Source organism: Nothobranchius furzeri, chromosome 13, assembly GCF_043380555.1.
Source record: "Nothobranchius furzeri strain GRZ-AD chromosome 13, NfurGRZ-RIMD1, whole genome shotgun sequence".
In the NCBI taxonomy this organism is placed as follows: domain Eukaryota; kingdom Metazoa; phylum Chordata; class Actinopteri; order Cyprinodontiformes; family Nothobranchiidae; genus Nothobranchius; species Nothobranchius furzeri.
Genome location: NC_091753.1, coordinates 14,219,989 through 14,244,614, shown reverse-complemented (window position 1 = coordinate 14,244,614; position 24,626 = coordinate 14,219,989). Strand labels below are relative to the sequence as shown.

Here is a 24,626-nt window from a genome sequence, read left to right as displayed (position 1 = left end):
CATCTATAGGAATGTGCGATCATCATGAAACGTTCAGATCACTTACAACTCAATAGATTCTACCTTCTTGTAACGTTTCAGCCTGATTGGACCTTGTTTTCACACAAATGGACCCAGAATGATGTGAAATTGTGCTTCGTGCAACATAATTCTGGGTGCCATTTAAAAGCCATAAGTGCTAATGACTCCAGTCCTTTTTGGGGTAGTGGGGGCTGTTGATTGGAGTACACTAAAACAAACCTGATCTCTCTAGGACATTCAGAAGCCAAGTTGCAAGCCCACAAATGTGTAACTGGACTACTTCTTTAAAGTGACACCAGGCCCGGTGACCTTTGAGACATGGTTTCACCCCCTATAGGAATGTGCGTGTGACAGCTGCCCTGCTGCCACACTTCAAGCAAATAACTGTTAATGTTTTATTTTGAACAAAGGTGTTTGTTTCCATGGATTGACTGTTTGGGTGACTGTATGAAGTGCACACATTCAGTTACTCATCGGTTTTAGTCTGTAGGGGTTTGTATGATTAATGTTTTCTTTGAGTTGCCAGTGGCCTTGGAGTTGGAGCAGCTGTAGCAGATCACTTGGCCTAATCAGCACCATTGGATCATACCAACTCAAGGGAGAAGATTCCTGTGTTTATGTATTTAGTTATTCTCTTTTGTAAATAATAGTTGGGTTTTGATAGTAATATGTTTTCATTTGAAGTAACTCAAACAGAATGGACTGATTAGTATGAATTTGTTAGCAGTAGTTTATTTATGTTCTTTGTTTACTGATGTCTCCCACCCTATTGTGTTGGCAGTGGTCTGATCAGCCACTATTTAAGTTGATCCTGTTGTGTCTGTAGGAGGTTATTTTTTGTACATGTCTGTAGTCAGATCCTGAGTTTGGGTTACTTTGTTTCTACACCCATTGTCATGTAATGTTAATTGCTGGCTGGAACCCTCTTTGGAGAAAAGAAAAAAAAGTAATAAATTAACATGTCAAGAAAATCATCCGTGCTCTGCTGGCTGGTTTATGCAAGTCCCTGACAAGTGGTGGCAGAGGTGGGATTTTGCTAGCCATGAGTACGTGTTGAATTAGTGAGACCCACGGAAGAAACCATGCAGCGAGGCAGGGGCAGACGACCTGTGGAGCCTTTGGAGCCAGCTGGACCGGAAAAGCAGTCGGATGGTTCTGAAGATGAGGGGGCTGCTGGCCCTGCAGTTGTGGAAGCGGAAGGATCCCGGGAGCCAACGTTAACAGATCTTGTTGGGATACTTCAGGCACACATGAGCCAACAGACGGCCCAGAATCACATGTTGATGGAAGAGGCACGACGTCAGGATCGGAGGTTCCAGGAGCTTCAGCAACAATTTCGGCATCTGCAAGAGGAGCTACAGCCACACCCTCTCAGGAAATCTGATTCTGAGGAGCTGGAGCAAGGCGACGAGGAACAGGTGGCCGAGGGTCTCAAGACCATCAGCTCTCCAGGTCAGTGTCGTTCCTTCTCAGAGCCTAGACTGGAAAAGTTAACAGACACTGATGACATTGAACATTTCCTGATTACTTTTGAGAGGATTGCCGCATCCTGTAATTGGCCGATGGCTGACTGGGTTTTCCACCTTGTACCACTACTCACTGGGAAAGCCAGGAGTGCCTATGTGCACATGGACATTGAGGAGGTACGTGACTATGAGTCTGTTAAGGGAGCTATTCTCAGGAAATATGATATCAACCCAGAGACTTATCGACAGAGATTCCGCTCGACAGAGGTTGAAGCGGGTGAGACTCCTAAAGAGCTATATGTCAGGCTAAAAGAGCTCTATGACAAATGGATCCACCCCCAAGGTAAAACTGTTAAAGACATTGGCGAAATGATTGTTTTAGAGCAGTTTCTTCGTATGCTGTCCCCTGAGCTTCAGGTTTGGGTTCGGGAACATGACCCTCCATCTGCGTCCAAGGCTGCTTCATTAGCAGAGGTGTTTGTCGCAGCAAGACGAAAAGGACAACCCTGGAGTTACACTGCTTGGAAGACTTCCAAAGAGAAGGATAATCGGAGAACCCCATATGGACAACCTCAATTCCAATCAGCAATGGCTACGGCAGGTAAGGGTCCCTCGAGGGACCTTCGCCCAGATGGGGTGTTTCCTAAACAATATAAAGAACCTATCTGCTATTTGTGCGGACTGCCAGGTCATACTAAACCTATGTGCCCCAAGAACACTGCTAAAACCACTCAACTGTGTGTTGTTCCAGCAAAAGGAAAGGAAAACCTAAAGGGTGCTCTACCATTACAAGTTACCAAAGTGGAAGTAAATGGGAGGAGTGTGGAAGCTTTGATTGACACCGGTAGTGTTCAGACACTAGTGGAAAGAACCCTGGTCCCGCATTCCCTTGTTAATGTGTTAGACACCATTCCTATCCAATGTGTGCATGGTGATAAGCGGAGGTATCCTACTGCCGACCTGTATATCAAAGTTCAAGGACAAGTTCATTTGCTGAGAGTTGGAGTGTTAAACAGCCTTCCTTTTCCAGTGGTGTTGGGTAGTGACTTACCAATCCTGTTTGACTTGATTCAGGCTCCATTGAACTGTGCTGTGGTTACTCGCTCTCAGGTCAGGCAGAAGGAGGAGACACTCCTGCCTCTTAGTGCGCTGCCCTTCTTCAACGCTGAGCTGGATGTGCAGCCTGGGAAACTACGCAAGTCCTGTCAGCAGCGGAGGCGGGAGAAGTTTCTACATACTGCGAGGATGTCGAAGGAGGAGCTGATAGAGGTACCACAGGGTTTCGCAATGCCTTCAAGGATGGCCCAGATGCAGCAAGATGATCCTGAACTATCTGAACTCATTCAGAGGGCCAGGGGAGATGAGAGTGGTGAGCACAAGGGCTGTGCTGAGTATGTTTTACAGGATGACATTTTGTATCGGCAACAAGGAGTACAGAGGCAGCTGGTGGTCCCACAAGAGGCACGAGAGATGGTGCTGGAATTGGGTCATGCTATTCCTTGGGCTGGCCACCTGGGGAAGCAGAAGACATGGGCCCGTATTAAACGCCATTTCTACTGGCCTGGTCTGAGGTCCGATGTTGCCCAATTTTGTAAAACATGTCCTGAGTGTCAACTAGCATCCAACCAATGCCCTCCAAAGGTACCATTGCAACCACTTCCTCTTATCAACACTCCTTTTGAGCGTCTGGGAATGGATATGGTGGGACCCCTTGAGAAGAGTAAGACGGGTTATCGCTATATGTTGGTAATTACAGACTATGCAACCAGATACCCTGAGGTATTTCCTCTAAAGACGATGAAAGCAAAAGCAGTGGCTCTTTCCTTGGTGCAGCTGTTCTCACGGGTGGGTTTCCCTCGTGAAATTGTGACTGATCAGGGCACTAACTTCATGTCTACTTTATTGCAGCAGGTGTACCAACTACTGGGGATCAAGGGGATCCGAACTACCCCTTATCATCCCCAGACTGATGGTTTAACCGAACGATTTAACCAGACTCTAAAACAAATGCTGCGGAAGTTTGTTGATGAAACTGGTTCTGACTGGGATCAATGGTTGCCTTACCTTCTCTTCGCCTACAGGGAGGTACCCCAAGCCTCAACAGGCTTCTCTCCTTTTGAACTTTTGTATGGGCATGAGGTGCGGGGACCTCTGGCTTTATTGAAAGAGACCTGGACTGGGGAGGAGAGAGGGGAGGGGCCTGTTAATGTGATCTCTTATGTTTTGCAGATGAGAGAGAGGTTACTGAAAATGACAACTTTAGCTCAGCAGCATCTGGCTGAAGCCCAAAGGTACCAGAAGCGTTGGTATGACAAGTCTGCACGGGAAAGGCACTTTCTACCAGGGCAGAAGGTCCTAGTCATGTTGCCAACCCGTGAAAGTAAGCTTCTGGCTAAATGGCAGGGGCCGTATGAGGTGGTGAAACGGCTTGGGCCTACCACGTACGAGGTATGTGACCCTTGTAGGTCCCGTTCGAAGAGAGTGCTGCATGTGAATCTGCTTAAGGAATGGACGCCCCGTTCTGTAACAGGAGCAGGTGTGATGTTGATCCGAGCAGTAGCAGAGGAGGAGGATGTTGATGACCAGTACATGCCCTCTCCATCCTCTACAGTTTGTAATCTTAGTCACCTGACCATGGAACAGCAAAACCAGATAAAAATGGTGTGTCACCCTCAAGTTTTTGCTGAGTATCCAGGGCGCACAGACATTCTTGAACACAACATTGTGTTAAAACGGGATGCAGTTGCTAAACGCATGAGCTATAGAATCCCTGAGCGTCTCCTGGGTTCCCTTAAGGCAGAAGTGGAACTGATGCAGTCCCTTGGTATTATTGAAGACTCCAAGAGTGAGTGGTGTAATCCTGTGGTTCTGGTCCCTAAGAAGGAGGGGGGAATACGCTTTTGCATTGACTTCAGGTATCTGAATTCGGTATCAAAGTTTGATGCCTACCCCACACCACGTATTGATGATGTGATTAACAGATTGGGAAAATCCATGTTCCTGAGTACCCTTGACTTGTGTAAAGGTTATTGGCAAGTGCCACTTTCCCAGGAGTCAAGGGAATTCACTGCCTTCCGGACCCCATGGGGCCTGTTTCAGTTTGCAGTTTTGCCGTTTGGGTTGCATGGGGCACCTGCTACATTTCAGCGGCTGATGGATGAGGTTCTGAGAGGTTGTGAAGACTATGCATGTGCTTATTTAGATGACATTGTTATCTTCAGTAGGTCATGGGAGGATCACATGAAGCACCTACAATCCATTCTGAGTCGCCTCCGAGATGCTGGGCTCACAGTGAACCCCTCCAAATGCGTGTTGGCCCGCCGTGAGGTAGAGTACCTGGGGTTTCGAGTAGGTGATGGGGTTGTTAAGCCCCTAGTCGCTAAAGTACAAGCTCTCGAGTCCTGTCAAACACCCAGAACCAAGAAGCAACTCAGGTCATTTCTGGGGTTGGCAGGTTATTACCACCGATTTATTCCCCACTTTTCATCTAGGGCTGCTCTACTCACGGACATGACGGGATCAAAGTATCCCAATGTCATCCAGTGGACAGAGAAGGCCATGGCAGCGTATCAAGACATGCAACATGCTCTTGGTAAGGAGTCTGTCCTCAAATGTCCTGACTTTGATGAACCGTTTGTTTTGCAGACGGATGCCTCTGACAGAGGTATTGGTGCAGTCCTCCTCCAAGGTCGTGAGAATCTGCATCCAGTGGCTTTTATTAGCCGTAAGTTGTTCCCTAGGGAGGTGAAATATTCAACGGTGGAGAAGGAGGCCTTGGCCATTAAATGGGCCTTGGACTCTTTGAAGTTTTACCTGCTTGGCAGAGAATTCACCTTGCAGACAGACCATAAAGCTCTGCAATGGCTGCATCGTATGAGGGACACAAACAGCCGTGTTACTCGGTGGGCCCTTGCACTGCAACCCTTTCGCTTTTTAGTACAGCATGTCCCAGGCAAGGCTAATATGACTGCTGATTATCTTTCCCGCTGGAGCGGGGTAGCTTCTTAAGGAGGGGGGACTGTGACAGCTGCCCTGCTGCCACACTTCAAGCAAATAACTGTTAATGTTTTATTTTGAACAAAGGTGTTTGTTTCCATGGATTGACTGTTTGGGTGACTGTATGAAGTGCACACATTCAGTTACTCATCGGTTTTAGTCTGTAGGGGTTTGTATGATTAATGTTTTCTTTGAGTTGCCAGTGGCCTTGGAGTTGGAGCAGCTGTAGCAGATCACTTGGCCTAATCAGCACCATTGGATCATACCAACTCAAGGGAGAAGATTCCTGTGTTTATGTATTTAGTTATTCTCTTTTGTAAATAATAGTTGGGTTTTGATAGTAATATGTTTTCATTTGAAGTAACTCAAACAGAATGGACTGATTAGTATGAATTTGTTAGCAGTAGTTTATTTATGTTCTTTGTTTACTGATGTCTCCCACCCTATTGTGTTGGCAGTGGTCTGATCAGCCACTATTTAAGTTGATCCTGTTGTGTCTGTAGGAGGTTATTTTTTGTACATGTCTGTAGTCAGATCCTGAGTTTGGGTTACTTTGTTTCTACACCCATTGTCATGTAATGTTAATTGCTGGCTGGAACCCTCTTTGGAGAAAAGAAAAAAAAGTAATAAATTAACATGTCAAGAAAATCATCCGTGCTCTGCTGGCTGGTTTATGCAAGTCCCTGACAGTGCGATCATCATGAAACGTTCAGATAACTTACAACTCAATCGATTCTACCTTCTTGTAACGTTTCAGCCTGACTGGACCTTGTTTTCACACAAATGACCCCAGAATGATGTGAAATTGTGCTTCGTGCAACATAATTCTGGGTGCCATTTACAAACCATAAGTGCTAATGACTCCATTCCTTTTTGTGGTTGTAGGGGCTGTTGATTGGAGTACTCTGAAATAATTCTGATCTCACTAGGACATTCAGAAGCCAAGTTATAAGCACACAAATGTGTAACTGGACTACTTCTTTAAATTGACACCAGATCCGGTGACCTTTGGGACATGGTTTGACTCCCTTAGGAAAGTGCTATCATCATGAAACGTTCAGATCACTTACAACTCAATAGATTCTACCTTCCTGTAACGTTTCAGCCTGATTAGAATTTGTTATCTCACAAATGAACCCAGAATGATGTGAAATTGTGCTTCGTGCAACATAATTCTGGGTGCTATTTAAAAACCATAAGTGCTAATGACTCCATTCCTTTTAGTGGTTGTAGGGGCTGTTGATTGGAATACACTAAAGCAAACCTGATCTCTCTAGGACATTCAGAAGCCAAGTTATAAGCCCTCAAAGGTTTTAGCTGGACTACTCCTTTAAAGTGACACCAGGCCCGGTGACCTTCGGGACATGGTTTGACCCCCTATAGGAATGTGCGATCATCATGAAACGTTCAGATCACTTACAACTCAATAGATTCTACCTTCTTGTAACGTTTCAGCCTGACTGGACCTTGTTTTCACACAAATGGACCCAGAATGATGTCAAATTGTGCTTCGTGCCACATAATTCTGGGTGCCATTTACAAACCATAAGTGCTAATGACTCCATTCCTTTTTGTGGTTTTAGGGGCTGTTTATTGGAGTACATTAAAACAAACCTGATCTCTCTAGGACATTCAGAAGCCAAGTTATAAGCCCACAAAGGTGTAACTGGACTACTTCTTTAAAGTGACACCAGGCCCGGTGACCTTTGGGACATGGTTTGACCCCCTTAGGAAAGTGCTATCATCATGAAACGTTCAGATCACTTACAACTCAATAGATTCTACCTTCCTGTAACGTTTCAGCCTGATTGGACCTTGTTTTCACACAAATGAACCCAGAATGATGTGAAATTGTGCTTCGTGCAAGATAATTCTGGGTGCCATTTAAAAACCATAAGTGCTAATGACTCCATTCCTTTTTGGGATAATGGGGGCTATAAATTGGAGTACTCTAAAACAAACCTGACCTCTCTAGAATATTCAGAAGCCAAGTTATAAGCCCACAAAGGTGTAACTGGACTACTTCTTTAAAGTGACACCAGTCCCAGTGACCTTTGGGACATGGTTTGACCCCCTATAGGAATGTGCGATCATCATGAAATGTTCAGATCACTTACAACTCAATAGATTCTACCTTCTTGTAACGTTTCAGCCTGATTGGCCCTTGTTTTCACACAAATGGACCCAGAATGATGTGAAATTGTGCTTCGTGCAACATAATTCTGGGTGCCATTTACAAACCATAAGTGCTGATGACTCCATTCCTTTTTGTGGTTGTAGGGGCTGTTGGTTGGAGTACATTAAAACAAACCTGATCTCTCTAGGACATTCAGAAGCCAAGTTATAAGCCCACAAATGTGTAACTGGACTACTTCTTTAAATTGACACCAGATCCGGTGACCTTTGGGACATGGTTTGACCCCCTTAGGAAAGTGCTATAATCATGAAACATTCAGATCACTTACAACTCAATAGATTCTAACTTCCTGTAACGTTTCAGCCTGATTGGACCTTGTTTTCACACAAATGGACCCAGAATGATGTGAAATTGTGCTTCGTGCAACATAATTCAGGGTGCCATTTACAAACCATAAGTGCTAATGACTCCATTCCTTTTTGTGGTTGTAGGGGCTGTTGATTGGAGTACACTAAAACAAATCTGACCTCTCTAGGACATTCAGAAGCCAAGTTTTAAGCCCACAAAGGTGTAACTGGACTACTTCTTTAAAGTGACACCAGGCCCGGTGACCTTTGGGACATGGTTTTACCCCCTATAGGAATGTGCGATCATCTTGACACGTTCAGATCACTTACAACTCAATAGATTCTACCTTCTTGTAACGTTTCAGCCTGATTGTACCTTGTTTTCACACAAATGAACCCAGAATGATGTGAAATTGTGCTTCGTGCAACATAATTCTGGGTGCCATTTACAAACCATAAGTGCTAATGACTCCATTTCTTTTTGTGGTAGTAGGGGCTGTTGATTGGAGTACTCTGAAATAATTCTGATCTCTCTAGGACATTCAGAAGCCAAGTTATAAGCCCACAAATGTGTACCTGGACTGCTTCTTTAAATTGACACCAGATCCGGTGACCTTTGGGACATGGTTTGACTCCCTTAGGAAAGTGCTATCATCATGAAACGTTCAGATCACTTACAACTCAATAGATTCTACCTTCCTGTAACGTTTCAGCCTGATTAGAATTTGTTTTCTCACAAATGAACCCAGACTGATGTGAAATTGTGCTTCGTGCAACATAATTCTGGGTGCTATTTAAAAACCATAAGTGCTAATGACTCCATTCCTTTTTGTGGTTGTAGGGGCTGTTAATTGGAGTACACTAAAACAAACCTGATCTCTCTAGGACATTCAGAAGCCAAGTTATAAGCCCACAAAGGTGTAACTGGACTACGTCTTTAAATTGACACCAGATCCGGTGACCTTTGGGACATGGTTTGACCCCCTTAGGAATGTGCGATCATCATGAAACGTTCAGATCACTTACAACTCAATAGATTCTACCTTCCTGTAACGTTTCAGCCTGATTGGACCTTGTTTTCACACAAATGAACCCAGAATGATGTGAAATTTTGCTTCGTGCAACATAATTCTGGGTGCCATTTAAAAACCATAAGTCCTAATGACTCCATTCCTTTTAGTGGTAATGGGGGGTGTTAATTGGAGTACTCTAGAACAAACCTGACCTCTCTAGGATATTCAGAAGACAAGTTATAAGCCCAAAAAGGTGTAACTGGACTACTTTAAAGTGACACCAGGCCCGGTGCCCTTTGGGACATGGTTTGACCCCCTATAGGAATGTGCTATCATCATGAAACGTTCAGATCACTTACAACTCAATAGATTCTACCTTCTTGTAACGTTTCAGCCTGATTGGACCTTGTTTTCACACAAATGGACCCAGAATGATGTGAAATTGTGCTTCGTGCAACAAAATTCTGGGTGCCATTTAAAAACCATAAGTGCTAATGACTCCATTCCTTTTTCTGGTTGTAGGGGCTGTTGATTGAAGTATATTAAAACAAACCTGATCTCTCTAGGACATTCAGAAGCCAAGTTATAAGCCCACAAAGGTGTAACTGGACTACTTCTTTAAAGATACAGCAGGCCCGGTGACCTTTGGGACATGGTTTGACCCCCTATAGGAATGTGTGATCATCATGAAACGTTCAGATCACTTACAACTCAATAGATTCTACCTTCTTGTAACGTTTCAGCCTGATTGGACCTTGTTTTCACACAAATGGACCCAGAATGATGTGAATCTGTGCTTCCTGCAACATAATTCTGGGTGCCATTTACAAACCATAATTGCTAATGACTCCATTCCTTTTTGTGGTTGTAGCGGCTGTTGACTGGAGTACACTAAAACAAACCTGATCTCTCTAGGAAATTCAGAAGCCAAATTATAAGCCCACAAATGTGTAACTGGACTACTTCTTTAAATTGACACCAGATCCGGTGACCTTTGGGACATGGTTTGACCCCCTTAGGAAAGTGCTATCATCATGATACATTCAGATCACTTACAACTCAATAGATTCTACCATCCTGTAACGTTTCAGCCTGATTGGACCTTGTTTTCACACAAATGGACCCAGAATGATGTGAAATTGTGCTTCGTGCCACATAATTCTGGGTGCCATTTACAAACCATAAGTGCTAATGACTCCATTCCTTTTTGTGGTTGTAGGGGCTGTTGATTGGAGTACACTAAAACAAATCTGACCTCTCTAGGACATTCAGAAGCCAAGTTTTAAGCCCACAAAGGTGTAACTGGACTACTTCTTTAAAGTGACACCAGGCCCGGTGACCTTTGAGACATGGTTTCACCCCCTATAGGAATGTGCGATCATCATGAAACGTTCAGATCACTTACAACTCAATAGATTCTACCTTCTTGTAACGTTTCAGCCTGATTGGACCTTGTTTTCACACAAATGACCCCAGAATGATGTGAAATTGTGCTTCGTGCAACATAATTCTGGGTGCCATTTAAAAGCCATAAGTGCTAATGACTCCATTCCTTTTGCTGGTTGTAGGGGCTGTTGATTGGAGTACACTAAAACAAACCTGACCTCTCTAGGACATTCAGAAGCCAAGTTGTAAGCCCACAAAGGTGTAACTGGACTACTTCTTTAAAGTGACACCAGGCCCGGTGACCTTTGGGACATGGTTTTACCCCCTATAGGAATGTGCAATCATCTTGAAACGTTCAGATCACTTTAACTCAATAGATTCTTCCTTCTTGTAACGTTTCAGCCTGATTGTACCTTGTTTTCACACAAATGAACCCAGAATGATGTGAAATTGTGCTTCGTGCAACATAATTCTGGGTGCCATTTACAAACCATAAGTGCTAATGACTCCATTCCTTTTTGTGGTTGTAGGGGCTGTTGATTGGAGTACTCTGAAATAATTCTGATCTCTCTAGGACATTCAGAAACCAAGTTATAAGCCCACAAATGTGTAACTGGACTACTTCTTTAAATTGACACCAGATCCGGTGACATTTGGGACATGGTTTGACTCCCTTAGGAAAGTGCTATCATCATGAAACGTTCAGATCACTTACAACTCAATAGATTCTACCTTCCTGTAACGTTTCAGCCTGATTAGAATTTGTTTTCTCACAAATGAACCCAGAATGATGTGAAATTGTGCTTCGTGCAACATAATTTTGGGTGCTATTTAAAAACCATAAGTGCTAATGACTCCATTCCTTTTTGTGGTTGTAGGGGCTGTTGATTGGAATACACTAAAACAAACCTGATCTCTCTAGGACATTCAGAAGCCAAGTTATAAGCCCTCAAAGGTGTAACTGGACTACTTCTTTAAATTGACACCAGGCCCGGTGAACTTCGGGACATGGTTTGACCCCCTATAGGATTGTGCGATCATCATGAAACGTTCAGATCATTTACAACTCAATAGATTCTACCTTCTTGTAACGTTTCAGCCTGATTGGACCTTGTTTTCACACAAATGGACCCAGAATGATGTGAAATTGTGCTTCGTGCCACATAATTCTGGGTGCCATTTACAAACCATAAGTGCTAATGACTCCATTCCTTTTTGTGGTTGTAGGGGCTGTTGATTGGAGTACACTAAAACAAACCTGATCTCTCTAGGACATTCAGAAGCCAAGTTATAAGCCCACAAATGTGTAACTGGACTACTTCTTTAAATTGACACCAGATCCGGTGACCTTTGGGACATGGTCTGACCCCCTTAGGAAAGTGCTATCATCATGAAACGTTCAGATCACTTACAACTCAATAGATTCTACCTTCCTGTAACGTTTCAGCCTTATTGGACCTTGTTTTCACACAAATGAACCCAGAATGATGTGAAATTGTGCTTCGTGCAAGATAATTCTGGGTGCCATTTAAAAACCATAAGTGCTAATGACTCCATTGCTTTTTGGGGTAATGGGGGCTGTTAATTGGAGTACTCTAAAAAAAACCTGACCTCTCTAGAATATTCAGAAGCCAAGTTATAAGCCCACAAAGGTGTAACTGGACTACTTCTTTAAAGTGACACCAGATCCGGTGACCTTTGGGACATGGTTTGACCCCCTATAGGAATGTGCGATCATCATGAAACGTTCAGATCACTTACAACTCAATAGATTCTACCTTCTTGTAACGTTTCACCCTGATTGGACCTTGTTTTCACACAAATGGACCCAGAATGATGTGAAATTGTGCTTCGTGCAACATAATTCTGGGTGCCATTTACAAACCATAAGTGCTAATGACTCCATTCCTTTTTGTGGTTGTAGGGGCTGTTGGTTGGAGTACATTAAAACAAACCTGATCTCTCTAGGACATTCAGAAGCCAAGTTATAAGCCCACAAATGTGTAACTGGACTACTTCTTTAAATTGACACCAGATCCGGTGACCTTTGGGACATTGTTTGACCCCCTTAGGAAAGGGCTATCATCATGAAACATTCAGATCACTTACAACTCAATAGATTCTACCTTCCTGTAACGTTTCAGCCTGATTGGACCTTGTTTTCACACAAATGGACCCAGAATGATGTGAAATTGTGCTTCGTGCAACATAATTCTGGGTGCCATTTAAAAACCATAAGTGCTAATGACTCCATTCCTTTTTGTGGTAATGGGGGCTGTTAAATGGAGTACTCTAAAACAAACCTGACCTCTCTAGGATATTCAGAAGCCAAGTTATAAGCCCACAAAGGTGTAACTGGACTACTACTTTAAAGTGACACCAGGCCCGGTGACCTTTGGGACATGGTTTGACCCCCTATAGGAATGTGTGATCATCATGAAACGTTCAGATAACTTACAACTCAATAGATTCTACCTTCTTGTAACTTTTCAGCCTGATTGGACCTTGTTTTCACACAAATGGACCCAGAATGATGTGAAATTGTGCTTCGTGCAACATAATTCTGGGTGCCATTTACAAACCATAAGTGCTAATGACTCCATTCCTTTTTGTGGTTGTAGGGGCTGTTTATTGGAGTACACTAAAACATACCTGATCTCTCTCGGAAATTCAGAAGCCAAGTTATAAGCCCACAAATGTGTAACTGGACTACTTTAAATTGACACCAGATCCGGTGAGCTTTGGGACATGGTTTGACTCCCTTAGGAAAGTGCTATCATCATGAAATGTTCAGATCACTTACAACTCAATAGATTCTACCTTCCTGTAACGTTTCAGCCTGATTAGACCTTGTTTTCACACAAATGAACCCAGAATGATGTGAAATTGTGCTTCGTGCAAGATAATTCTGGGTGCCATTTAAAAACCATAAGTGCTAATGACTCCATTCCTTTTTGAGGTTGTAGGGGCTGTTGATTGGAGTACACTAAAACAAACCTGATCTCTCTAGGACATTCAGAAGCCAAGTTATAAGCCCTCAAAGGTGTAACTGGACTACTTCTTTAAAGTGACACCAGGCCCGGTGACCTTCGGGACATGGTTTGACCCCCTATAGGAATGTGCGATCATCATGAAACGTTCGGATCCTTTACAACTGAATAGATTCTACCTTCTTGTAACGTTTCAGCCTGATTGGACCTTGTTTTCACACAAATGGACCCAGAATGATGTGAAATTGTGCTTCGTGCCACATAATTCTGGGTGCCATTTACAAACCATAAGTGCTAATGACTCCATTCCTTTTTGTGGTTGTAGGGGCTGTTGATTGGAGTACACTAAAACAAACCTGATCTCTCTAGGACATTCAGAAGCCAAGTTGTAAGCCCACAAATGTGTAACTGAACTACTTCTTTAAAGTGACACCAGGCCCGGTGACCTTTGAGACATGGTTTCACCCCCTATAGGAATGTGCGATCATCATGAAACGTTCAGATCACTTACAACTCAATAGATTCTACCTTCTTGTAACGTTTCAGCCCGATTGGTCCTTGTTTTCACACAAATGACCCCAGAATGATGTGAAATTGTGCTTCGTGCAACATAATTCTGGGTGCCATTTAAAAGCCATAAGTGCTAATGACTCCAGTCCTTTTTGGGGTAGTGGGGGCTGTTGATTGGAGTACACTAAAACAAACCTGATCTCTCTAGGACATTCAGAAGCCAAGTTGCAAGCCCACAAATGTGTAACTGGACTACTTCTTTAAAGTGACACCAGGCCCGGTGACCTTTGAGACATGGTTTCACCCCCTATAGGAATGTGCGATCATCATGAAACGTTCAGATAACTTACAACTCAATAGATTCTACCTTCTTGTAACGTTTCAGCCTGACTGGACCTTGTTTTCACACAAATGACCCCAGAATGATGTGAAATTGTGCTTCGTGCAACATAATTCTGGGTGCCATTTACAAACCATAAGTGCTAATGACTCCATTCCTTTTTGTGGTTGTAGGGGCTGTTGATTGGAGTACTCTGAAATAATTCTGATCTCACTAGGACATTCAGAAGCCAAGTTATAAGCCCACAAATGTGTAACTGGACTACTTCTTTAAATTGACACCAGATCCGGTGACCTTTGGGACATGGTTTGACTCCCTTAGGAAAGTGCTATCATCATGAAACGTTCAGATCACTTACAACTCAATAGATTCTACCTTCCTGTAACGTTTCAGCCTGATTAGAATTTGTTATCTCACAAATGAACCCAGAATGATGTGAAATTGTGCTTCGTGCAACATAATTCTGGGTGCTATTTAAAAACCATAAGTGCTAATGACTCCATTCCTTTTTGTGGTTGTAGGGGCTGTTGATTGGAATACACTAAAGCAAACCTGATCTCTCTAGGACATTCAGAAGCCAAGTTATAAGCCCTCAAAGGTTTTAACTGGACTACTCCTTTAAAGTGACACCAGGCCCGGTGACCTTTGGGACATGGTTTGACCCCCTATAGGAATGTGTGATCATCATGAAACGTTCAGATCACTTACAACTCAATAGATTCTACCTTCTTGTAACTTTTCAGCCTGATTGGACCTTGTTTTCACACAAATGGACCCAGAATGATGTGAAATTGTGCTTCGTGCAACATAATTCTGGGTGCCATTTACAAACCATAAGTGCTAATGACTCCATTCCTTTTTGTGGTTGTAGGGGCTGTTTATTGGAGTACACTAAAACATACCTGATCTCTCTCGGAAATTCAGAAGCCAAGTTATAAGCCCACAAATGTGTAACTGGACTACTACTTTAAATTGACACCAGATCCGGTGACCTTTGGGACATGGTTTGACCCCCTTAGGAAAGTGCTATCATCATGAAACGTTCAGATCACTTACAACTCAATAGATTCTACCTTCCTGTAACGTTTCAGCCTGATTGGACCTTGTTTTCACACAAATGAACCCAGAATGATGTGAAATTGTGCTTCGTGCAAGATAATTCTGGGTGCCATTTAAAAACCATAAGTGCTAATGACTCCATTCCTTTTTGGGGTAATGGGGGCTGTTAATTGGAGTACTCTAAAACAAACCTGACCTCTCTAGAATATTCAGAAGCCAAGTTATAAGCCCACAAAGGTGTAACTGGACTACTTCTTTAAAGTGACACCAGTCCCAGTGACCTTTGGGACATGGTTTGACCCCCTATAGGAATGTGCGATCATCATGAAATGTTCAGATCACTTACAACTCAATAGATTCTACCTTATGGTAACGTTTCAGCCTGATTGGCCCTTGTTTTCACACAAATGGACCCAGAATGATGTGAAATTGTGCTTCGTGCAACATAATTCTGGGTGCCATTTACAAACCATAAGTGCTAATGACTCCATTCCTTTTTGTGGTTGTAGGGGCTGTTGATTGGAGTACACTAAAACAAATCTGACCTCTCTAGGACATTCATAAGCCAAGTTTTAAGCCCACAAAGGTGTAACTGGACTACTTCTTTAAAGTGACACCAGGCCCGGTGACCTTTGGGACATGGTTTTACCCCCTATAGGAATGTGCGATCATCTTGACACGTTCAGATCACTTACAACTCAATAGATTCTACCTTCTTGTAACGTTTCAGCCTGATTGGCCCTTGTTTTCACACAAATGGACCCAGAATGATGTGAAATTGTGCTTCGTGCAACATAATTCTGGGTGCCATTTACAAACCATAAGTGCTAATGACTCCATTCCTTTTTGTGGTTGTAGGGGCTGTTGGTTGGAGTACATTAAAACAAACCTGATCTCTCTAGGACATTCAGAAGCCAAGTTATAAGCCCACAAATGTGTAACTGGACTACTTCTTTAAATTGACACCAGATCCGGTGACCTTTGGGACATGGTTTGACCCCCTTAGGAAAGTGCTATAATCATGAAACATTCAGATCAATTACAACTCAATAGATTCTACCTTCCTGTAACGTTTCAGCCTGATTGGACCTTGTTTTCACACAAATGGACCCAGAATGATGTGAAATTGTGCTTCGTGCAACATAATTCAGGGTGCCATTTAAAAACCATAAGTGCTAATGACTCCATTCCTTTTTGTGGTAATGGGGGCTGTTAAATGGAGTACTCTAAAACAAACCTGACCTCTCTAGGATATTCAGAAGCCAAGTTATAAGCCCACAAAGGTGTAACTGGACTACTTCTTTAAAGTGACACCAGGCCCGGTGACCTTTGGGACATGGTTTGACCCCCTATAGGAATGTGTGATCATCATGAAACGTTCAGATCACTTACAACTCAATAGATTCTACCTTCTTGTAACTTTTCAGCCTGATTGGACCTTGTTTTCACACAAATGGACCCAGAATGATGTGAAATTGTGCTTCGTGCAACATAATTCTGGGTGCCATTTACAAACCATAAGTGCTAATGACTCCATTCCTTTTTGTGGTTGTAGGGGCTGTTTATTGGAGTACACTAAAACATACCTGATCTCTCTCGGAAATTCAGAAGCCAAGTTATAAGCCCACAAATGTGTAACTGGACTACTTTAAATTGACACCAGATCCGGTGAGCTTTGGGACATGGTTTGACTCCCTTAGGAAAGTGCTATCATCATGAAATGTTCAGATCACTTACAACTCAATAGATTCTACCTTCCTGTAACGTTTCAGCCTGATTAGACCTTGTTTTCACACAAATGAACCCAGAATGATGTGAAATTGTGCTTCGTGCAAGATAATTCTGGGTGCCATTTAAAAACCATAAGTGCTAATGACTCCATTCCTTTTTGAGGTTGTAGGGGCTGTTGATTGGAGTACACTAAAACAAACCTGATCTCTCTAGGACATTCAGAAGCCAAGTTATAAGCCCTCAAAGGTGTAACTGGACTACTTCTTTAAAGTGACACCAGGCCCGGTGACCTTCGGGACATGGTTTGACCCCCTATAGGAATGTGCGATCATCATGAAACGTTCGGATAACTTACAACTGAATAGATTCTACCTTCTTGTAACGTTTCAGCCTGATTGGACCTTGTTTTCACACAAATGGACCCAGAATGATGTGAAATTGTGCTTCGTGCCACATAATTCTGGGTGCCATTTACAAACCATAAGTGCTAATGACTCCATTCCTTTTTGTGGTTGTAGGGGCTGTTGATTGGAGTACACTAAAACAAACCTGATCTCTCTAGGACATTCAGAAGCCAAGTTGTAAGCCCACAAATGTGTAACTGAACTACTTCTTTAAAGTGACACCAGGCCCGGTGACCTTTGAGACATGGTTTCACCCCCTATAGGAATGTGCGATCATCATGAAACGTTCCGATCACTTACAACTCAATAGATTCTACCTTCTTGTAACGTTTCAGCCTGATTGGTCCTTGTTTTCACACAAATGACCCCAGAATGATGTGAAATTGTGCTTCGTGCAACATAATTCTGGGTGCCATTTAAAAGCCATAAGTGCTAATGACTCCAGTCCTTTTTGGGGTAGTGGGGGCTGTTGATTGGAGTACACTAAAACAAACCTGATCTCTCTAGGACATTCAGAAGCCAAGTTGCAAGCCCACAAATGTGTAACTGGACTACTTCTTTAAAGTGACACCAGGCCCGGTGACCTTTGAGACATGGTTTCACCCCCTATAGGAATGTGCGATCATCATGAAACGTTCAGATAACTTACAACTCAATAGATTCTACCTTCTTGTAACGTTTCAGCCTGACTGGACCTTGTTTTCACACAAATGACCCCAGAATGATGTGAAATTGTGCTTCGTGCAACATAATTCTGGGTGCCATTTACAAACCATAAGTGCTAATGACTCCATTCCTTTTTGTGGTTGTAGGGGCTGTTGATTGGAGTACTCTGAAATAATTCTGATCTCACTAGGACATTCAGAAGCCAAGTTATAAGCCCACAAATGTGTAACTGGACTACTTCTTTAAATTGACACCAGATCCGGTGACCTTTGGGACATGGTTTGACTCCCTTAGGAAAGTGCTATCATCATGAAACGTTCAGATCACTTACAACTCAATAGATTCTACCTTCCTGTAACGTTTCAGCCTGATTAGAATTTGTTATCTCACAAATGAACCCAGAATGATGTGAAATTGTGCTTCGTGCAACATAATTCTGGGTGCTATTTAAAAACCATAAGTGCTAATGACTCCATTCCTTTTTGTGGTTGTAGGGGCTGTTGATTGGAATACACTAAAGCAAACCTGATCTCTCTAGGACATTCAGAAGCCAAGTTATAAGCCCTCAAAGGTTTTAACTGGACTACTCCTTTAAAGTGACACCAGGCCCGGTGACCTTCGGGACATGGTTTGACCCCCTATAGGAATGTGCGATCATCATGAAACGTTCAGATCACTTAAAACTCAATAGATTCTACCTTCTTGTAACGTTTCAGCCTGACTGGACCTTGTTTTCACACAAATTGACCCAGAATGATGTCAAATTGTGCTTCGTGCCACATAATTCTGGGTGCCATTTACAAACCATAAGTGCTAATGACTCCATTCCTTTTTGTGGTTGTAGGGGCTGTTTATTGGAGTACATTAAAACAAACCTGATCTCTCTAGGACATTCAGAAGCCAAGTTATAAGCCCACAAAGGTGTAACTGGACTACTTCTTTAAAGTGACACCAGGCCCGGTGACCTTTGGGACATGGTTTGACCCCCTATAGGAATGTGTGATCATCATGAAACGTTCAGATCACTTACAACTCAATATATTCTACCTTCTTGTAACTTTTCAGCCTGATTGGACCTTGTTTTCACACAAATGGACCCAGAATGATGTGAAATTGTGCTTCGTGCAACATAATTCTGGGTGCCATTTACAAACCATAAGTGCTAATGACTCCATTCCTTTTTGTGGTTGTAGGGGCTGTTTATTGGAGTACACTAAAACATACCTGATCTCTCTCGGAAATTCAGAAGCCAAGTTATAAGCCCACAAATGTGTAACTGGACTACTACTTTAAATTGACACCAGATCCGGTGACCTTTGGGACATGGTTTGACCCCCTTAGGAAAGTGCTATCATCATGAAACGTTCAGATCACTTACAACTCAATAGATTCTACCTTCCTGTAACGTTTCAGCCTGATTGGACCTTGTTTTCACACAAATGAACCCAGAATGATGTGAAATTGTGCTTCGTGCAAGATAATTCTGGGTGCCATTTAAAAACCATAAGTGCTAATGACTCCATTCCTTTTTGGGGTAATGGGGGCTGTTAATTGGAGTACTCTAACACAAACCTGACCTCTCTAGAATATTCAGAAGCCAAGTTATAAGCCCACAAAGGTGTAACTGGACTACTTCTTTAAAGTGACACCAGTCCCAGTGACCTTTGGGACATGGTTTGACCCCCTATAGGAATGTGCGATCATCATGAAATGTTCAGATCACTTACAACTCAATAGATTCTACCTTATGGTAACGTTTCAGCCTGATTGGACCTTCTTTTCACACAAATGGACCCAGAATGATGTGAAATTGTGCTTCGTGCAACATAATTCTGGGTGCCATTTACAAACCATAAGTGCTAATGACTCCATTCCTTTTTGTGGTTGTAGGGGCTGTTGATTGGAGTACACTAAAACAAATCTGACCTCTCTAGGACATTCATAAGCCAAGTTTTAAGCCCACAAAGGTGTAACTGGACTACTTCTTTAAAGTGACACCAGGCCCGGTGACCTTTGGGACATGGTTTTACCCCCTATAGGAATGTGCGATCATCTTGACACGTTCAGATCACTTACAACTCAATAGATTCTACCTTCTTGTAACGTTTCAGCCTGATTGGCCCTTGTTTTTACACAAATGGACCCAGAATGATGTGAAATTGTGCTTCGTGCAACATAATTCTGGGTGCCATTTACAAACCATAAGTGCTAATGACTCCATTCCTTTTTGTGGTTGTAGGGGCTGTTGATTGGAGTACACTAAAACAAATCTGACCTCTCTAGGACATTCAGAAGCCAAGTTTTAAGCCCACAAAGGTGTAACTGGACTACTTCTTTAAAGTGACACCAGGCCCGGTGACCTTTGGGACATGGTTTTACCCCCTATAGGAATGTGCGATCATCTTGACACGTTCAGATCACTTACAACTCAATAGATTCTACCTTCTTGTAACGTTTCAGCCTGATTGTACCTTGTTTTCACACAAATGAACCCAGAATGATGTGAAATTGTGCTTCGTGCAACATAATTCTGGGTGCCATTTACAAACCATAAGTGCTAATGACTCCATTTCTTTTTGTGGTAGTAGGGGCTGTTGATTGGAGTACTCTGAAATAATTCTGATCTCTCTAGGACATTCAGAAGCCAAGTTATAAGCCCACAAATGTGTACCTGGACTGCTTCTTTAAATTGACACCAGATCCGGTGACCTTTGGGACATGGTTTGACTCCCTTAGGAATGTGCTATCATCATGAAACGTTCAGATCACTTACAACTCAATAGATTCTACCTTCCTGTAACGTTTCAGCCTGATTAGAATTTGTTTTCTCACAAATGAACCCAGACTGATGTGAAATTGTGCTTCGTGCAACATAATTCTGGGTGCTATTTAAAAACCATAAGTGCTAATGACTCCATTCCTTTTTGTGGTTGTAGGGGCTGTTGATTGGAGTACACTAAAACAAACCTGATCTCTCTAGGACATTCAGAAGCCAAGTTATAAGCCCACAAAGGTGTAACTGGACTACGTCTTTAAATTGACACCAGATCCGGTGACCTTTGGGACATGGTTTGACCCCCTTAGGAATGTGCGATCATCATGAAACGTTCAGATCACTTACAACTCAATAGATTCTACCTTCCTGTAACGTTTCAACCTGATTGGACCTTGTTTTCACACAAATGAACCCAGAATGATGTGAAATTGTGCTTCGTGCAACATAATTCTGGGTGCCATTTAAAAACCATAAGTCCTAATGACTCCATTCCTTTTAGTGGTAATGGGGGGTGTTAATTGGAGTACTCTAGAACAAACCTGACCTCTCTAGGATATTCAGAAGACAAGTTATAAGCCCAAAAAGGTGTAACTGGACTACTTCTTTAAAGTGACACCAGGCCCGGTGCCCTTTGGGACATGGTTTGACCCCCTATAGGAATGTGCTATCATCATGAAACGTTCAGATCACTTACAACTCAATATATTCTACCTTCTTGTAACGTTTCAGCCTGATTGGACCTTGTTTTCACACAAATGGACCCAGAATGATGTGAAATTGTGCTTCGTGCCACATAATTCTGGGTGCCATTTACAAACCATAAGTGCTAATGACTCAATTCCTTTTTGTGGTTGTAGGGGCTGTTTATTGGAGTATACTAAAACAAACCTGATCTCTCTAGGACATTGAGAAGCCAAGTTATAAGCCCACAAATGTGTAACTGGACTACTTCTTTAAATTGACACCAGATCCGGTGACCTTTGGGACATGGTTTGACCCCCTTAGGAAAGTGCTATCATCATGAAACGTTCAGATCACTTACAACTCAATAGATTCTACCTTCTTGTAATGTTTCAGCCTGATTGGACCTTGTTTTCACACAAATGGACCCAGAATGATGTGAAATTGTTCTTCGTGCCACATAATTCTGGGTGCCATTTACAAACCATAAGTGCTAATGACTCCATTCCTTTTTGTGGTTGTAGGGGCTGTTGATTGGAGTATATTAAAACAAACCTGATCTCTCTAGGACATTCAGAAGCCAAGTTATAAGCCCACAAAGGTGTAACTGGACTACTTCTTTAAAGATACAGCAGGCCCGGTGACCTTTGGGACATGGTTTGACCCCCTATAGGAATGTGTGATCATCATGAAACGTTCAGATCACTTACAACTCAATAGATTCTACCTTCTTGTAACGTTTCAGCCTGATTGGACCTTGTTTTCACACAAATGGACCCAGAATGATGTGAAATTGTGCTTCGTGCAACATAATTCTGGGTGCCATTTACAAACCATAATTGCTAATGACTCCATTCCTTTTTGTGGTTGTAGCGGCTGTTGACTGGAGTACACTAAAACAAACCTGATCTCTCTAGGAAATTCAAGAGCCAAGTTATAAGCCCACAAATGTGTAACTGGACTACTACTTTAAATTGACACCAGATCCGGTGACCTTTGGGACATGGTTTGACCCCCTTAGGAAAGTGCTATCATCATGAAACGTTCAGATCACTTACAACTCAATAGATTCTACCTTCCTGTAACGTTTCAGCCTGATTGGACCTTGTTTTCACACAAATGAACCCAGAATGATGTGAAATTGTGCTTCGTGCAAGATAATTCTGGGTGCCATTTAAAAACCATAAGTGCTAATGACTCCATTCCTTTTTGGGGTAATGGGGGCTGTTAATTGGAGTACTCTAACACAAACCTGACCTCTCTAGAATATTCAGAAGCCAAGTTATAAGCCCACAAAGGTGTAACTGGACTACTTCTTTAAAGTGACACCAGTCCCAGTGACCTTTGGGACATGGTTTGACCCCCTATAGGAATGTGCGATCATCATGAAATGTTCAGATCACTTACAACTCAATAGATTCTACCTTATGGTAACGTTTCAGCCTGATTGGACCTTCTTTTCACACAAATGGACCCAGAATGATGTGAAATTGTGCTTCGTGCAACATAATTCTGGGTGCCATTTACAAACCATAAGTGCTAATGACTCCATTCCTTTTTGTGGTTGTAGGGGCTGTTGATTGGAGTACACTAAAACAAATCTGACCTCTCTAGGACATTCATAAGCCAAGTTTTAAGCCCACAAAGGTGTAACTGGACTACTTCTTTAAAGTGACACCAGGCCCGGTGACCTTTGGGACATGGTTTTACCCCCTATAGGAATGTGCGATCATCTTGACACGTTCAGATCACTTACAACTCAATAGATTCTACCTTCTTGTAACGTTTCAGCCTGATTGGCCCTTGTTTTTACACAAATGGACCCAGAATGATGTGAAATTGTGCTTCGTGCAACATAATTCTGGGTGCCATTTACAAACCATAAGTGCTAATGACTCCATTCCTTTTTGTGGTTGTAGGGGCTGTTGATTGGAGTACACTAAAACAAATCTGACCTCTCTAGGACATTCAGAAGCCAAGTTTTAAGCCCACAAAGGTGTAACTGGACTACTTCTTTAAAGTGACACCAGGCCCGGTGACCTTTGGGACATGGTTTTACCCCCTATAGGAATGTGCGATCATCTTGACACGTTCAGATCACTTACAACTCAATAGATTCTACCTTCTTGTAACGTTTCAGCCTGATTGTACCTTGTTTTCACACAAATGAACCCAGAATGATGTGAAATTGTGCTTCGTGCAACATAATTCTGGGTGCCATTTACAAACCATAAGTGCTAATGACTCCATTTCTTTTTGTGGTAGTAGGGGCTGTTGATTGGAGTACTCTGAAATAATTCTGATCTCTCTAGGACATTCAGAAGCCAAGTTATAAGCCCACAAATGTGTACCTGGACTGCTTCTTTAAATTGACACCAGATCCGGTGACCTTTGGGACATGGTTTGACTCCCTTAGGAATGTGCTATCATCATGAAACGTTCAGATCACTTACAACTCAATAGATTCTACCTTCCTGTAACGTTTCAGCCTGATTAGAATTTGTTTTCTCACAAATGAACCCAGACTGATGTGAAATTGTGCTTCGTGCAACATAATTCTGGGTGCTATTTAAAAACCATAAGTGCTAATGACTCCATTCCTTTTTGTGGTTGTAGGGGCTGTTGATTGGAGTACACTAAAACAAACCTGATCTCTCTAGGACATTCAGAAGCCAAGTTATAAGCCCACAAAGGTGTAACTGGACTACGTCTTTAAATTGACACCAGATCCGGTGACCTTTGGGACATGGTTTGACCCCCTTAGGAATGTGCGATCATCATGAAACGTTCAGATCACTTACAACTCAATAGATTCTACCTTCCTGTAACGTTTCAACCTGATTGGACCTTGTTTTCACACAAATGAACCCAGAATGATGTGAAATTGTGCTTCGTGCAACATAATTCTGGGTGCCATTTAAAAACCATAAGTCCTAATGACTCCATTCCTTTTAGTGGTAATGGGGGGTGTTAATTGGAGTACTCTAGAACAAACCTGACCTCTCTAGGATATTCAGAAGACAAGTTATAAGCCCAAAAAGGTGTAACTGGACTACTTCTTTAAAGTGACACCAGGCCCGGTGCCCTTTGGGACATGGTTTGA

At 42.6% G+C, this 24,626-nt stretch overlaps 1 protein-coding gene across 1 annotated transcript; it reads left to right on the top strand.

Annotated features, from left to right (window-relative positions):
- Nucleotides 1-943: 943 nt before the first annotated feature.
- On the top strand, nucleotides 944-2,687 carry LOC129154626 (uncharacterized). The gene is made up of 2 exons (XM_070543151.1): nucleotides 944-2,088; nucleotides 2,598-2,687. Exons 1-2 carry the CDS (start codon nucleotides 1,104-1,106, stop codon nucleotides 2,630-2,632), a joined length of 1,020 nt encoding a protein of 339 aa, XP_070399252.1. The 5' UTR covers nucleotides 944-1,103; the 3' UTR covers nucleotides 2,633-2,687.
- Nucleotides 2,688-24,626: the final 21,939 nt, after the last annotated feature.

What these genes read in the sequence shown, in the direction of transcription:
- LOC129154626 (XM_070543151.1), top strand. Translation starts at nt 1,104, where the DNA reads ATGCAGCGAGGCAGGGGCAGACGACCTGTGGAGCCTTTGGAGCCAGCT. An exon ending in ATCAGCAATGGCTACGGCAG is followed by an intron (nt 2,089 to 2,597) that starts GTAAGGGTCCCT and finishes ACTCGCTCTCAG; the next exon opens with GTCAGGCAGAAGGAGGAGAC.